The sequence below is a fragment of the Rhinolophus sinicus genome, chromosome 13 (assembly GCF_057876585.1).
Source record: "Rhinolophus sinicus isolate RSI-liver-muscle chromosome 13, RSI-T2T, whole genome shotgun sequence".
NCBI classification, from domain to species: domain Eukaryota; kingdom Metazoa; phylum Chordata; class Mammalia; order Chiroptera; family Rhinolophidae; genus Rhinolophus; species Rhinolophus sinicus.
Window position 1 is genome coordinate 60,431,981 of NC_142513.1, and position 14,200 is coordinate 60,446,180.

The following is a 14,200-nucleotide window of genomic DNA, read 5'->3' on the forward strand; positions in this document are numbered from 1 at the left end:
CCTGAGCCGGGCCTGGCCGAGGGCCGGGCGGGCGCTGTCCATGGTGCCGGCGCGTCTGGGAGATGGGGCGCAGGCCCGGCCTGGGCGGCCCCAGCCCTCTGCCCACCCTCCCGGCGCCTCCCTCACCGCTTGTAGTCGGAGGAAAAGATGCCACCACTCGCCGGGTCGTGGCCATACTCGGGCTCCCCGGGGCCCGCGGAGCTGCCCTTGTCCTCGCTGTAGGCGGGGGCGGCCGACATGGGGGGCTGGGGTGCAGCGGGGCCACCGAGGAAGCGAGTGCAGGCGACAGGCAGGTCGGCAGCGGTGCACTGCGCTCTGCAGAGGCCGCAGTCTGCGGAGGCACAGGAAGCGCGCGCCGATTTATCAATCAGGGCCGCGCCGAGGTTCTTAAAGGCACCCGTGCCAGGCGCGAGGGGCGTGTCCACGGGTCAGCTCCGCCCCCACCCCCCCACCCCGCAAACCTCCCCCCCAAGGGTGTTGCCTGCCCTTTGAGGGACTCATGTACCTTCAGGTCTGGGGTGGGTGGTGGCTGCTGAACTGATGATGGCACAGCCTTCCGGGGATCTAGGTAGCCTTCACCTCCGCCCTCCCCCCCACCCCACCTGGCCCCGTGGATCGGGCTCTAGGGGCTCTGCTCATTCCACACACAAGCACTGATGCTCACCCACTCAGGGGAAGGAAAGAGGGGGGCTGAAGAGAAGGCTGTGCTCGAAGGTGGGGGGGGGGGGCCCTAGAGCTCCGCACAGGGAGACCGGCCTCAGAGACCAAGGATGCTCCCTCTACCTGCTTCACTTTTCCTACAAAATCTGGGCCAATGTCCTGGGTTCTCACCTGGAAGCCAGGGGGCTTCCTGGAAGTGATGGAATTTCAGGAAGGCTGGTCGGTCCAAGAGCATAAGAGCCCACTGCAGGCCATGGGCAGAGACAGAGACAAAATAGAGGGGCGGTGAAGCTGGACTTCACCTCTGGAAAAATTTAATGACCATTTCTGAAGGCCCCATACCCACGCGGGAGGTCCTGAGGTCCAGCATAGTCTACACGGTCAAGTCCACAGCCACTGACACCTAGGAAGGAAGGGAAAGAAAGGCTGGGTTAGGATCCGATATGATCGCAGGGGCCCTCCAGCTCAGTTCCCAAGGCCCGAGGCGTGCCAAGGAGAGACAGCCTGGACCTACAGGGCAAGCAGTGACCCGGCTGGAGAAAGGGATGGGATCTAGCTGGGCCTGAGTTTGGGGCATTAGGTTGGATGGCTGGGGTCTCTTGGCTGGACTTGGAGAGTGGAAGAATCTGTGGGGCTGAGTCTTGATCTATAGAGCAGGATCCCCAGGTGTCCAGGGCCAGAGTTGGTGAGCTGGGTGGAAAGGGGCGCGGCCCAGACAGGTGGAGCTGGGCTCGGTGCCTTGGATCCCTTGGGGGACCAGAAATGGGGCTGATCAGGACTTGGGCTGGGGTCTGTAAGCGGGAGCTCTTCTGGAGTGGGCACCCGGGTTACGAGTGGAACCCTGGAGTGGGCAGGCCTAGTTTGCTTCTTGGGGCTTTGTCCGCCAGAAACGGGCCTTGAGTTTGAGGAACGTGGTCTGGGTGCGTGGGAGGGCGTGAATTTTGCAGGAGCGCATTGGTGGGCTGCAGTTGTTCAGCGGCTCAGGAGGCGGATGGCATACCGTGTGGGTAGCTGGCTGGGCCCCGCTCACCAAGCGAAGGGGACTCGGGTCCATTTGCAGGGCGTCCAGGCTGAGCTCCAGGCCCAGTGGGTGCTGCGCGAAGTGCACGCAGTTGGGGTGCGTAGAGTACTAGGGAGGCGGCTCCACACCACTGAGTCCACGCAGCACACGAGCGGGAGCGCAGAAGCAGGCACGGTTTGAATACACCTTGGTGAGAGGCAGAAGCAGGGGCAGCCGGTGGCCACCTGGATTCTTGCCTGCAAGGATCGCAGAGCACGTGTCGATCACCTGGGCTTAGGTGCTGTGACCCCAGCCACGCGACCTTGTGCTGTGTCCCAGGACCCGGAGGTCCTGAGCCCCGTACCCTGGGGCCCAAGCGCCTATCTCCAGAGACCCGCGCCCTCATCTGGGGACCACGGTCATCCTTCCCTTGTGGCCCGCCCACTGGTGCAGCGGGGCTTGGGTGGGCAGCCTTTTTCACAGACTAGGGCCTGTTTCAGCCAGAGACGCTTACCCTGGAATGGATAATCTCTCCGTGGCCGCCGGACATGCCCACGTGGACACCAGCGTGCGGTGGGGGACATCAGCATGAACAGGAAGAGGTCTCCAGGCTCAGGGTCCCTGCCTTCCAACTCAACTTCCTATGCTGACCCAGCGAGGAAGGACTGAATGGTATGACGGCCCCAGTCAGGACCTGTGGAGAAAGGGACCAGACGTTTGCACATGCTAGGGTGACGTAAGCCAGGTGCTTCCCCTGGGCATTGCGAAACCTGGTTTGAGGCGAGGCCCCAGTGAAGGTCTTTACTCCCCCACATCTGCCTCCTTGTGCTGAGGACTCCAGAGGCCTGGACCTCACAGGTAAATCCTGCCCCGAGCCACCCCTGGGAACCCTTGTTTCCAACAATCGAGACCTCCTTCTCATCCAAGTTTTCTTCTCATCTCAACTTCCAGCTGCCCCATTCTCTTCCCCTCCCCTCTGGAGGAGCCCCTTCCCCAACCATCTCCTTTATCGTCACTGTGGCCTGTGTGTCACCATGGACTGTCAGCTGGAACCTGGGTTGAGTAAAAGATCTGGAGGAAGAGAGAAACCAGAATGAGATCTGGACCCAGGACGGGCGTCTCCTCCCAAGTGTGAGTGGAGAAAGACCCCTCCAACAAATGTCTATTGAGCAGTTGCTTGTATGACCCATAATACAATGCATTTGATGGGTACAGTGGGCCCATTTTCAGGATAAAGAAACAGGCTCACAGAGCTTGCAGGAGTACATACACACGGCTTACTGTATGCCTGCAAGACTGTCTTGTGCCCTTTGTACTAAACATTAGTCAACTCTCCGACTGCCTTTTCCTCTACAGGGAATGCATTTAGTTCGGGTTTCTCCCATCTTTACTGGGAACAGAGGGTTTCTGGGACTTGGGAAGACGACCGCACTCTCTGGGCTGTGCCTGACCTCTGGTCTCAGGGAGCCTGGGAAAGGGGGTGAGGGTAGAGCCTGCTGGGCATGAGCTCCCCTGGGCTGGCAGAGGAGCTGCGAGAAGGACATGGCCCATCACCCCCAGATCTCTGGGCATCTTTGTTGAAAGGGAGTGGGTTGACTCCAGACGATTTGACTTGTGTGGCTACAACCCATAAGGAAACGAGGAGCGGGGCTGCCCAAGCCAACATGGCAGATGCCAACCACTATGTCTCTCCTGTCCCCGACGTCCCCTGTCTCTCCGGCCCCAGTCCTCTCATTACTGGGTGAGTCTTTTTCCCAGACTCGGTGACCAAGTCATACCAGTTTGCCTGGGACCCTCCAGGTTTTAAAATTGAGAGAACCACATTCTGGAACCACAGAAAAACCTGGACGTTGGGTCACCCTAGGCTCAGGCTCCCCCTCCCATCTCCCTGCACCTCAGGAGACCACAGGGAGGAGCCAGTCACTTGCAGTCCTTTGGGCTTTAGTCACGCTCTCCCCCACTGCACCAGGTAGGGAGGGCACCTTGGTTCCTGCTTCCCTCTCCCCTGTACCTACTGGGCCAAGCAGCGGTCACAACTGTGGAAGAAGGTGAACTCCCCTGGCCTGTTGGGGCAGCAGACATCCTACCTGGGGAGAAGACAAGCTGAGGACTTCTGCTCTAGTTACCTTGGAGGTGAAGCTCATCTAGGGAGGGAAAAAAACCCGCTGTCACCACCTGGCTGCTGAGGAGTGCGGTCCAGGCCCCAGCCTACTTGCCTCTCCCCTCAGGCTGTGCCCTCGGCGTGTGGGGCTGTCTGTGGGAGATGCCATGAGTCTCTGTTCCAATACTGGACATGGGACTGGGGATCTGGTTCTGGCTGTGCCACTTTTCTGTATGGACATCAAATAAACCACTTTCCTCTGGGCCTCAACGTCCGCATCTGTGAACAGGGGACAACAAGTTCGAAAGCCTGGGCACTGCAGGACCTTGTGAGGCACTGAGAGCTCTTTGTGAGCTGGACAAGGAGAGACGGGAAGGGTTTATTTGTCTTTCGTTTGCTCCCCAGCGTGCAGAGTTGGGCGTCAGGGGAGGCGGGGTGGAGAGAAGGCATCTCCCTCAGCTCAGAGAACAATGGGCCCTCAGAGGCTGGCTGCCTCCCTGTGACCCCGCCCCAGAGCTCTCAGGAAACCACCCAGCTGGAAAGGCCTGGGCTCTCCCTGACAGTTCCCCAGCGGGGTGGGGTGATGAGGCACCCTGACCATCATCAGCTGGGCCCCTGGACTTGAGCAGCGTCTGGGTGAGAAGATGCCCCTTCAGATCAGGGACCTGGGTTCACATGGATTGCTCCATCCATAATGACATTAAGTGCCAGAAACTATGCTACAACCCCATTTGACCCTAACAACAACGTCATGAAAGATACTGTTGTTGTCTTTCCCATTTTACAGATGGGGGAACTGAGGCTAGGAGAGGTTGCCAAGGTTACAGACTAGTAAGTGGCGGAAGCAGGATTCTTGCCCAGACAGTCTGGCTCCAGTGCCCATGACCTTAACCACTGTCCGGTACTGCCCCTCCTGCATGCACCCCGTCCTAAGACCCCATCACTGGGAGGTACCGACCCAGAGAAACAGCCACCCTTCCCCTTGGCTTGCAGAGTCAAGCAAGGAAAAGGAGCAAGGCCCTGGCACTGTGAGCAAGAGCCCAGAGCACACACTCAGCCTGCCAATGCTGCCCACCCTCTCGGGCTCCTTGCTGGGGGCCGGAGTGCTCTCCTCTCACCCTGAGCTTTCCGAAAAACACAGTGGTGAGGTGACCTGACACTGGGTGTGGGGCTGGCAGGCAGTTTCTCTGGGGCCCAGAGTCCTGTCCTTCCCCCAGTGGCCACTGCAGGACCTCAGCCTAGTGGGGTCTTGTCGCTGAGCACAGGCCTTGTGGGGCTAACCTGGCAGCCCTTGGTTCCAGGGCTATGGTCTGACCTGAATTGCCAGCCACTCCCGTCCCCCTTCAGTCTAGTCCTGGACAAAGGGTTCCTCTGTGAGAGGCAAGGTTTTGGGGTCAGTGCTCCCAGCCGGCCACCTTCAGCCAGAACAAGGGTCAGGGCTCCCTGCTGGGGCCGAGCAGGACCTCAGCACACCCTGCTCTGGTCCTTCCTTCCTTTACAACGCCTTTGGTCACCCCTCTCTCTCGGCAGAGTGATTCTACCTGAATCCCAAGCAGCTCACCTTGCAGTGGCCACTCCGCCTTCTGTGGCCAGAGCAGGGAGGACAAGCGGTCACCCCTGAGGCAGGCACAGGAGCCAAGCAGGAAGCCCTGGGGCCCTGTTCTGAGCATGAACAGCTAGGCCAGTCTGAGCCAGTACATCCTGCTCCTGGAAGCTTTGGGGACAGGCGACAGCCAGAGATTGTGAGGCTGGGGTCTGGGGTGGATAACTGGTGCCCTCACCCACCCTCTTTTCACTCCTCCTGGAGTTCAGTCCCTACCCCACACCTGTTGTGCCAGCCATGCCACTCGTGCCGCTCTCTGAACCGGTTCTTCTCCCCTCACGGGCCTCCCCGGGTACCCAAATGCCCCATCCACTAGATAAGGGCACAGGATATAATACAGTTTCACAACTGAGTTCTCTAGTCAGCTTTAAAGGACCAGATATTTGTACATTTAAATTATTTCAGACCACAGAAAAATATGAAATACTCCCTAATTTATCTAGTATAATTTTAAATACCAACATCTGATTAACATAACGTCCCTCCAAAACTCTATATACGAATCCCACTCATAAGAGATACATTCTAAATAAAATATCAATAAACGGCACCCAAGAGTGTATCAAGATAACATACTTTGACCAAATAAAGTTATTTTGAGATGCTATTAATATTTTAACAGGCACCATATCAAAACATTTTATTAATCTGTGATAAAATGCTATCCTTAATACACTGAATTTTCCCATCCTGGAACACGAAATCTACATTTACTTGGGTTTTTAATGTCTTTCAATATTCCATACTTCCCATAAGTGTTGTACATCTTTTGTTTAGGGTATTTATATTGGCTTTATTTTTCTATTATATTACTGGGATATTAAAAAAAAAGTAAGTTTTTGTTAATTTATTTAGCTGCCTTTCGAACCATCTAATTAGTTCTACTTGTCATTTCATTCTCTTGCATTTTCTAGAAAGAAAACCTTATCATCTGAAAATATTTTCACTTCCTTTCCTAATATTTTTGTGTGTTTTTTAATTTTTAATTTTATTGCATTGGCTAGAAAATCTAGCATCATGTTGAATATCAGTAGTGAAAGTGGATATTCTATTTTTTCCCTGACTTTAGTGGAAATGTTTTATTATTAAGTATGATGTTTACTAGAGATTTCTGCTAAGTGCCTTTTATCGAGTTGCTATTTATCTATTCTCATTTCGTGAAAAATGTTTTCTTTTAAATCAAAGTAGATACTGAACTTTTTCAGAAAATATTTATCAGTTGAGATGATCATATAGTTTCAAAACCTCCAAACTATTAATACAGTGATTCATACCAACAGGTTTTTCTCATGTTAAATCATTGCTGGGATCAATGCTCTCTTAGTCCAGCTGGCACGCAGGGTTGAATGTGCATATTTTCATTTTGAGCTGTGTGTGTATCTATGTGAGTTTGGTGTCTAGTTTTTTACTGTGCTATTTTTTGTGTGTCAGATTTTGGTATGAAAGGGATGCTAATGTTATAAAATAAACTGTATAACTCTCCCCACACCCTACGCGACAGTACAATTTCCATGACAGAAAAATTGACAAGTGAAAATTGTGCAGCTTGATGGCAGCTGCACCATAAGGAATAAGGGACGGCATGAGCAGAGACACCAGGATGAAAAAGCACAGGATAAGGTCAGAAAATAGGATTTAAGATTTCTTAATCTGGAATAAGTAACACAAAGTAGGTTTGGCTCAAGCTGCTAACTAACCTCGAAAGCACAACTCCACTGCCCAAACACTGATTTAGTCCTCATTTTATATAGATTCCAAGCTTTTCAGCCTCCACGCAAGCTCTTTCTTGCTTTAACCTATTTTATATTTCACCCCGTGCTTCCTCGTCTGTGATACTTGTTTGCCTACAATGCTATGATGGCACATTCAAATCCTACCCACCATCACAGGAATAGCCCAAAGGTCCATGAAAATGTCTCGGGTCCCGTGCAACTACTTGAATTCACTCCTACTACAACTATTGGTCAGCTGTTGGCTTGCCTTGACAGCTGTCCTGGGTTGGACATGTCACCTCCAAAATTCGTGTCCTTTCTGGAATTTCACAGTGTGACTTTATTGGAAGACAGGGTTCTTGCAGAAGCAGTTAGTTAAGACCAGCTCATACTGGAGAAGAGTGGGCCCTTTATCCAAGAGGACTGGTATCCTTTTAAGAGAAGAGACACAGAGATGGAGACACACGGAGAGAATGCCATTCAGAGAACAGAGCGAAGCAGCTGCCAGCCAAAGACCGCCGAGGGCCGCTGGACATCACCAGAAACTAGGAAAAGGCAAGGAATTTACCCAGTTTCAGAGGAGGCATGATCCTGCTGACAACTTCATTTCGGATTTCTAGCCTCCAGACCTGTGAGAGAATAAATTTCTGTTGTTTAAGCCACCCAATTCATTTGTGGTTCTTCCTTACGGCAGCCTTAGGAAGCTCACTGACAATTATAATGTCCAATGTGTCTCCCTAGCCCCAACCGTGCCTCGTCCCCACTCGAGCGGAGGGGCTCTGCAGGCGCTCCCTCCCTCCCCGGGGAAACGAATGCGTGAGCCCCCAGCAACACTAGTCAGGACTAACCCTGCGCGTTCGCGCTCCTGCTGCTAAGAGGCACAGCCAATGCGCAGAAAGCGGTGGCCACTGCGGCAAGACGTGGAGCTACACAGGGAAACCAAGGCAGCACGAGACTAAATGCCACAAGCGGCAGGTGGAGCAAAGCAAGCGACAGGGCATCTGTGAGGGAGGACGCCTGGGGGGAAGGAGGGAGTTTTTGAGGTGACGAGAGTCTCCAAGCCGCTCTCCCGGGCCCCGCTGAAGGGCTCCCGGCCCTCTCCCCACTCTGCACACCCAGCAACAGTGTCCTCCAGTCCACCTGTCCCTTGTCCCTCGGCTCGAACCCCACGGGGCTACTGGATCCCCTCACAAGCAGATACACTCGCCTCATCTTTTCTGAACTTGCGCGCGGCGCCCCGACGCGCCTCTACGTCACTGTTGCGCCGGGCGGGACTTCCGCCTCACGTCCCGGAAGCCGGGATGGACTCTTTTCCGCCGGAAAGAGACGAGACTTGCGACCGAGATCAGTTCCTAAAGAGTTGGCTGCATTTGTCGTGTAGAGTGAGGTCGACCTCTGGCCACCAGCGAGGCGGGTGACAGCAGCGTCCTAGGAGGAAAGCAGGCTGGCGTGCGGGGTTTCCGGGGATGAGGCGGAGAAGCGGAGAGTAAGGGTCGGTGCCTGTCGGGGGCGGGGTGGGGGGGTGGGGGGGTGGTTAGCGCCTCCGGAGACCTCGATCTCATCTTAACTCCTTGTGCTCGGCTTTCTTGACCTTGTCTGAAAAACGAGCTTGGTTGCTCACGGAGCAGTGGTGGGGATCAATGTGGAAGGGAGAAACACACACTGATTAAAGTTTAAGAATTCGGTAGGTGAATGGCACATAGGTGACAACCAGTGTCGCGGAAGAATGCGGCGTGCGGGCCTGTAGAGAACCCGACAGTCTGAATTGGCGTGTGTGCTGCTTGAGGCAGCAGCCCCTCTTACGTTAATTTGGAAACACACACACACACACACACACACACTAGTTTTTAAGCTTCCTGAATCTGCCAGCAAAGTCATTTGGTGTCAGAGGCAGGACAGAGCCACCTAGGCCATCCCCCTTGGTTCAGTGTAAACTGAAACATAAGTGAGAGGAGACAGGCTGGAAGTCAAAGCTTGTTGGTGACCGAGCCTGGACTAGAAGCAGTATTTCTTCATTTCCAGCCCAGAACTCGTTTCTTCACGTGGTACTGGCTCTCTGGCTTGATAAAGAATTCATCTTTTGCGGGGAGTGAGGAGCAGTGAAGAGAATGATGACTACATGAAACGCAGTCAGTATTGGGTCGGAGTTAGAATGTGTCATTTATCTACATTTTCGATAACTCTGTGGATGGAAAGGAGTCATGTCGCTTCTGCTTTTTCCTGTTCAGCAACATATATGGAGTAACAAAATGTGAAGATGGAACTTCTATTACCTGTTATACACCTTTACATAGAAAGGCCTGGGGTTCATATGTGAAAGACTTAATGCTCTCATCTGAGCTCTCACTATGAATATTTGCTATAATAACCTGTGGAGGTATTTACCCACACCATCTGCATCAGAAACCAGCTACAAGGAACTTGTAAATTCCCCACAAGTCCAGGTGAGGTGCTGTAGAATGCACTGCAGTCAGATCTCAGCTGCCTTCTTAAGTAATATTGCATTTGGCACTTGTGCTGTTTACATGTATTGTGTATTATCGCCATCATCTTTATGAAATGGAAATGTCTTGTAGGGTAGTGAGCAAGCCCTAGAGGGTGAAAGCAACCCGTTCGTTAGCAAATACTGAAAAACTGTTAGCATCACATAGGGGAAATCACACTACTGAAGGACTCATTCAACTATTTTTTCATTGTAAGGAAGCCATGAATATATAAACGATTTTACAACTTTTTGGTCTCAGGACCCCCATAAAAATCATTGAGGATTCCAAAGATCTTTTATTATGTGGGAGATCGTGTGTGTGTGTGTGTGTGTAGTTTTTATAGCGTTAGAAATAATAAATGTTTTTAAACACAAGAATATAGAAGCACATACTCCATTAGTTGTCAGAGAGATAAATGTCCTCACATGTCATGTAGCCTCTGGTTAAACTGTGCTGTACACTCATGAAATAAGTGAAAAGGGCAAATGATGTTTTACTATGAAAATAGTTCTGACCTGACCAACCCTCTGAACGGATCTCAGGGACCCTACAAGGACCACACTTTAAGAACAACTGCTTTATGCAAATGTTTTCAAAGAAATTTGAGAAGATGTAGACAGATGTTGCAAAGATTGTGACATGAGCACAGGTATTACCTTAAACATGGAATAACAAGCACAATCTTGTATTCCGGGACCTGTATTTATTCCAGGCACAAGCAACACAAATGGATATCCCACAAGTGTACTGGAATAGAAGGTTGAGAAGCATTCCACTGTATTCTTAACCTCCTCCCCACACAAATTTGGAAGCTGCTTTGCTTTCTAATGAAGTGGCTTTACTTTTAATTTGGAAGACAATTTGATGTCTCTTTTCTCTTTTAAGGTATCTGAGCTCTATGAAAGCAGAACGCTTTTGTTTCTGTGTACTGCTCCTTCAGAAATTATGGAGGCACAATTCCTGCCTGTGATTTGCTTATGATCAAGTGAAGTAGACGCAGGTCAATAGCTGGAGTGTAGCCACTTAAGTATTCTAAAAAAGGTGAGTGTGTGGTATTTAACTCAGCCTGGGAGAGGGAGGAATTAGGCAGTGCTTCCAAGAAGTGACTTTTGAGCTATAGAGGCATCAGGGGGACAAGTCCAGGTGCCTAGGGATATGTGGCTGGTTTTTAAACTGTAAATTGTACGTACGACAGTGTCAGGTATCTTACACCGTTCTCCAGAGCTCTATCCTTACTTTTGGATAGTGCTTCTCGTTTTCTTTCTCTCCTTGCCCCTCTCCACCTTAACTGGATGGGACATGAAAGGAAGTCAGAGGGTAGGAATCTAAATGGCAGAGTAGCAGGATGGGCTTACCAAGAAATACCGTATAAACTCAGTAAATCTGTCTATAAAAACTAAGCTCCTGCTTTGCTAAAACTGCACAGCTAGGAAACCTTCATTTTGGTGGGTGGGTGCTTTCCCAGCGAATGGATTATGTTCTTGTCTCCAATCCAGTCTATTTGAATTTAACGGCATCTGCTTTCAAACAAGAGACCCACACGTAAGCTTAGGAATGAGCACGGGCTCAGCAAGGTTAGAATCCAAGGTCATTCTACAAAGAAAAGATACTGACCGGCTGGAGTCTTCTTTCCACATCCCAGACTCTGATCTTGACTGAATTTACATCTGTTAACTACTGATTGTGGTGAAACAAACATGTACGAGTCAAATCCCTTAAAGCTTGAACATAAATTCTCATTCCCTAAATACCTTACCATGTGAGGACTGTGCTTTAAAAGCTAGACTCGGTCATGTTCTGGAGACGAACAAAAGAGTCCTTGAAGTCAAGCTGACTCGGCGTTTAGCCTCCTAAATGAAAAGGTAGATAGAACAGGTCTTGTTTGAAAAACAAATTCAAGACCTACTTATCTACCAACAGCAAGTACACGCTTTCCATTGTCTTACTATAGAAAATAACACTAGTAAATTTACAGACCAGAAAGGGTGGAGAAGGACAGTGAACCCGTGAGGATCTTCCTGTACTCATTGATAGGAAGGTGACTAGACATGGGAGGAGGTGTTTAGGAAAGAGGCGAGGACCTTTCCTGGGGTACAGTCTTCAGAGGGTCCAGGGAGTTTTCTGGTAGCTGAACCTCCCTGGATGGAGACCTCCATAGTCTCATTTACAGAATACCACATCGTGGTGAATTGTGCTGGGAGCCGCTGCCAGTGTGTGAGCCACATAAGAGCAGAACTGGAACAAATTTTGGAGGATGAGCAGTATTAAGAAACAGGCCGCACGGCCCATGCAGTTCTGCTTACATGATGACCAAGCATGTGCTTCAGAAATATTTTATTGGGTGATACAAGTGATTGCATATCATTGTTTGAACCAGCAGGTCAATTATGAAACATACACTTTCCCAAGTAAAAGGCAATTTAATCTAACCAGAAACCAATGTCATTTTATATCCCAAGTCTAACCAATTTTACAATCCCATCTAATAAAGGTGCCTTAAAACCTCAGTATTCTGAATCACTAAACCCATGTTAGTTTACACTGAGATTCTGGGCTTACATATTTTTTCCTCTTTGTTGATGGAACCCAAAGCTCATGTGAATAACTGTTCAAGAGTTATAAAGTGATATAGGTAAAGCTGAGAAGAGAACGGACTTTGATGTCTTTTAATTGCCCAGTGTCAGAGATTGTGGCTAAAATGGTCTGATTTTTTAAAATCTTTTTTTGTTTTGTTTTTTAACAGATTGATCAGCAGGTTGCAGGTGGACGTGGCCTTGAGGTAAATCCTGCCCCTTGTTGAAATTTAGTTTCAGCAGATTATTCATGGTATTTTAAGGAACTGGAATATCTTACAAAGAAACAAAAGTTTTTGTTTTGTTTTTTTCTAGATTTATTTTTTCTTCTCGTAGAAAATGAGGCACAGTTTAAACAAAAGTTCTTTATGCTGAGTAATTGTGATGCTTGAAATTAGTCATCTGCCTTGCTTAAATTAAGTGGATTTCAAATGTCAAAGCCACTTCTAGATGATATTTTGTTGGTCAAATAAAATTCTACCCAACCCTTCTAGGTGTCAAGTTTTATCCCTGTTCAGATTACATGTGAAGTACCACATAAAGCCTATTAGAACCCTGAAATCAAACCTGCCTTATCTGTGATATCCTACTTCTTATTCCATAATTTCTTTGCAGTTTTGAACATACACACAGGTATATTTTGTTTATAACTTGAAGCATCTCTGTGCTTACATCAGTGATACCCTCCTTTCAGGGTAGTGATCCAGTTTGGCAGGGCAGGCACATGTCTCTGTGTGTGTGTGTAATGAGCTGTAAGGTTGCCAACATGAGTTGTCAATTCAGGAATCTGAGCTGCCGTTGACACCAAAAGGCAGAGTTTTGAGACGAGATGGGAGGTGTTCGTTGTGTCAGGTTTTTGAGTGTGCTGGAAAACATGGAAGTTTTAGAGTGAAAGAGTTCTCAGCTAACAGAACCTTCAGATGAGGGGCGTGTCTGTGTAGTGGCATCCATGGGACACACTACTAAGTTGTCTCTGAGGACTGCTTCACAAATGGAGTCATTTATTTTGTATTTTGACTCACAAGCTTGAAAATGCTGTGTGTGCAGAGCTTCAAGTGGCAACTAGAAATTGCACTGGAGAGCCAGGAATGCAGCCAACAGGTGGGCAGCGAGGTCACAGAATGGCAGAGGGCAGTGAGGCAGGATGCCCGAAAGCTGCTGGATAGAGACCACCTTTCCCACCAGGCTCAGCTGTGCACTTAGGTGGCTATTGCCTTCCTTTAAGAAATTGTACATTTGCTACATGCCAGATACTGCTCTGCACCCTCACGTTTGTCATGGAATCTCCCAACCCTACGAGACAACGTATTATTTTTCTGTTTAAAGGGAAACAGAAGCTCTGGAAGATAAAAGTGACTTTTCTAGGGTTAAAAGGCAAAGTAGCAATCAAACCTAGGTCTTGATTTCAAATGTGGTTCATTCTAGAATCAGTTACAACTAATGTTTTCTATTTTTCCCCCAATCCATCCTCCCAATACACACATACAGTGAAAGCTCCACATTTATGTGTAGGCTTCTGAGACACGAGAAAGTGGTATCAGGAGTGTTCCATTTGCCCCAATCTTGCCATCAAGCCACAGACGCCCTCCTTCACACAGCCTCCCCTCCAGGTTCTCACCGTCTCCTGGCCACAGATCCTTTGCTCTACTTTTAGAGGCGCCCTGCTGTGCCTCCCACAGAGAACAGAGGTCAGAGAAAGAAGATATTTGTTCAACAGACACTTGGTGTGCACCTTTATGTGGCAGGTTGCCTTTGGGGACGGAGTGATGAACCAGGCAGACACTGTCCCCACCTTCATGGAATTAGAGGTCATTTCAGAATTAGAGTGGGGTAAGGACTATGCAGGAGGAACGGTGTGGTAAAGTGCACACTGCCACTGACAGGACAGAAGGGCACATGGCTGCCGCCTTCTCAAGTCTGTTCTTGGCTGACTAATGAAACGTCATGTGGGTGCTGGGGCTGCTGCAGCCACTGACGCGTCTCTCCTCTCCTTTCCCCTTCCATTCCCCAGCTCTGTAGGCCTTGGACACCCTGTTACTTTGCATAGACACAGACTAATATACTC

At 49.9% G+C, this 14,200-nt stretch overlaps 1 protein-coding gene, 1 long non-coding RNA gene and 1 other non-coding gene across 11 annotated transcripts in view; 2 read left to right on the top strand and 1 right to left on the bottom strand.

The window, feature by feature from the left end:
• Nucleotides 1–8,302, bottom strand: part of AP3B2 (adaptor related protein complex 3 subunit beta 2) — a 34,274-nt gene extending 25,972 nt beyond the window's left edge. The window contains exons 1-7 of one of the 2 annotated variants that reach the window (XM_074318321.2): nt 8,284–8,302; nt 7,645–7,705; nt 2,175–2,354; nt 1,661–1,917; nt 1,003–1,063; nt 832–904; nt 127–331 (exon numbers count right to left, since the gene is read on the bottom strand). In XM_074318321.2, the coding sequence (XP_074174422.1) occupies nt 127–331; nt 832–895 (269 nt within the window). In that variant the 5' untranslated portion in view covers nt 896–904; nt 1,003–1,063; nt 1,661–1,917; ... (1 more) ...; nt 7,645–7,705; nt 8,284–8,302. Of the gene's footprint in view, nt 1–126; nt 332–831; nt 1,064–1,660; nt 1,918–2,174; nt 2,355–7,644; nt 7,706–8,283 lie in introns of both variants that reach the window. The other variant, XM_074318320.2, reaches the window with a different exon arrangement.
• Nucleotides 8,303–8,379: 77 nt separating this feature from the next.
• Nucleotides 8,380–12,625, top strand: LOC109453638 (uncharacterized). Of its 8 annotated transcripts, none has more exons than XR_012491459.2 (5): nt 8,381–8,568; nt 9,099–9,205; nt 9,305–9,520; nt 10,448–10,603; nt 12,306–12,625. It is a non-coding gene; the product is annotated as an uncharacterized LOC109453638 (long non-coding RNA). The 8 variants fall into 8 exon arrangements; XR_012491460.2 differs by having other exon boundaries at nt 8,381–8,562; XR_012491456.2 differs by having other exon boundaries at nt 8,380–8,568; nt 9,099–9,520.
• Nucleotides 11,360–11,484, top strand: LOC141568376 (small Cajal body-specific RNA 15). The gene has a single exon (XR_012491520.1).
• Nucleotides 12,626–14,200: the final 1,575 nt, after the last annotated feature.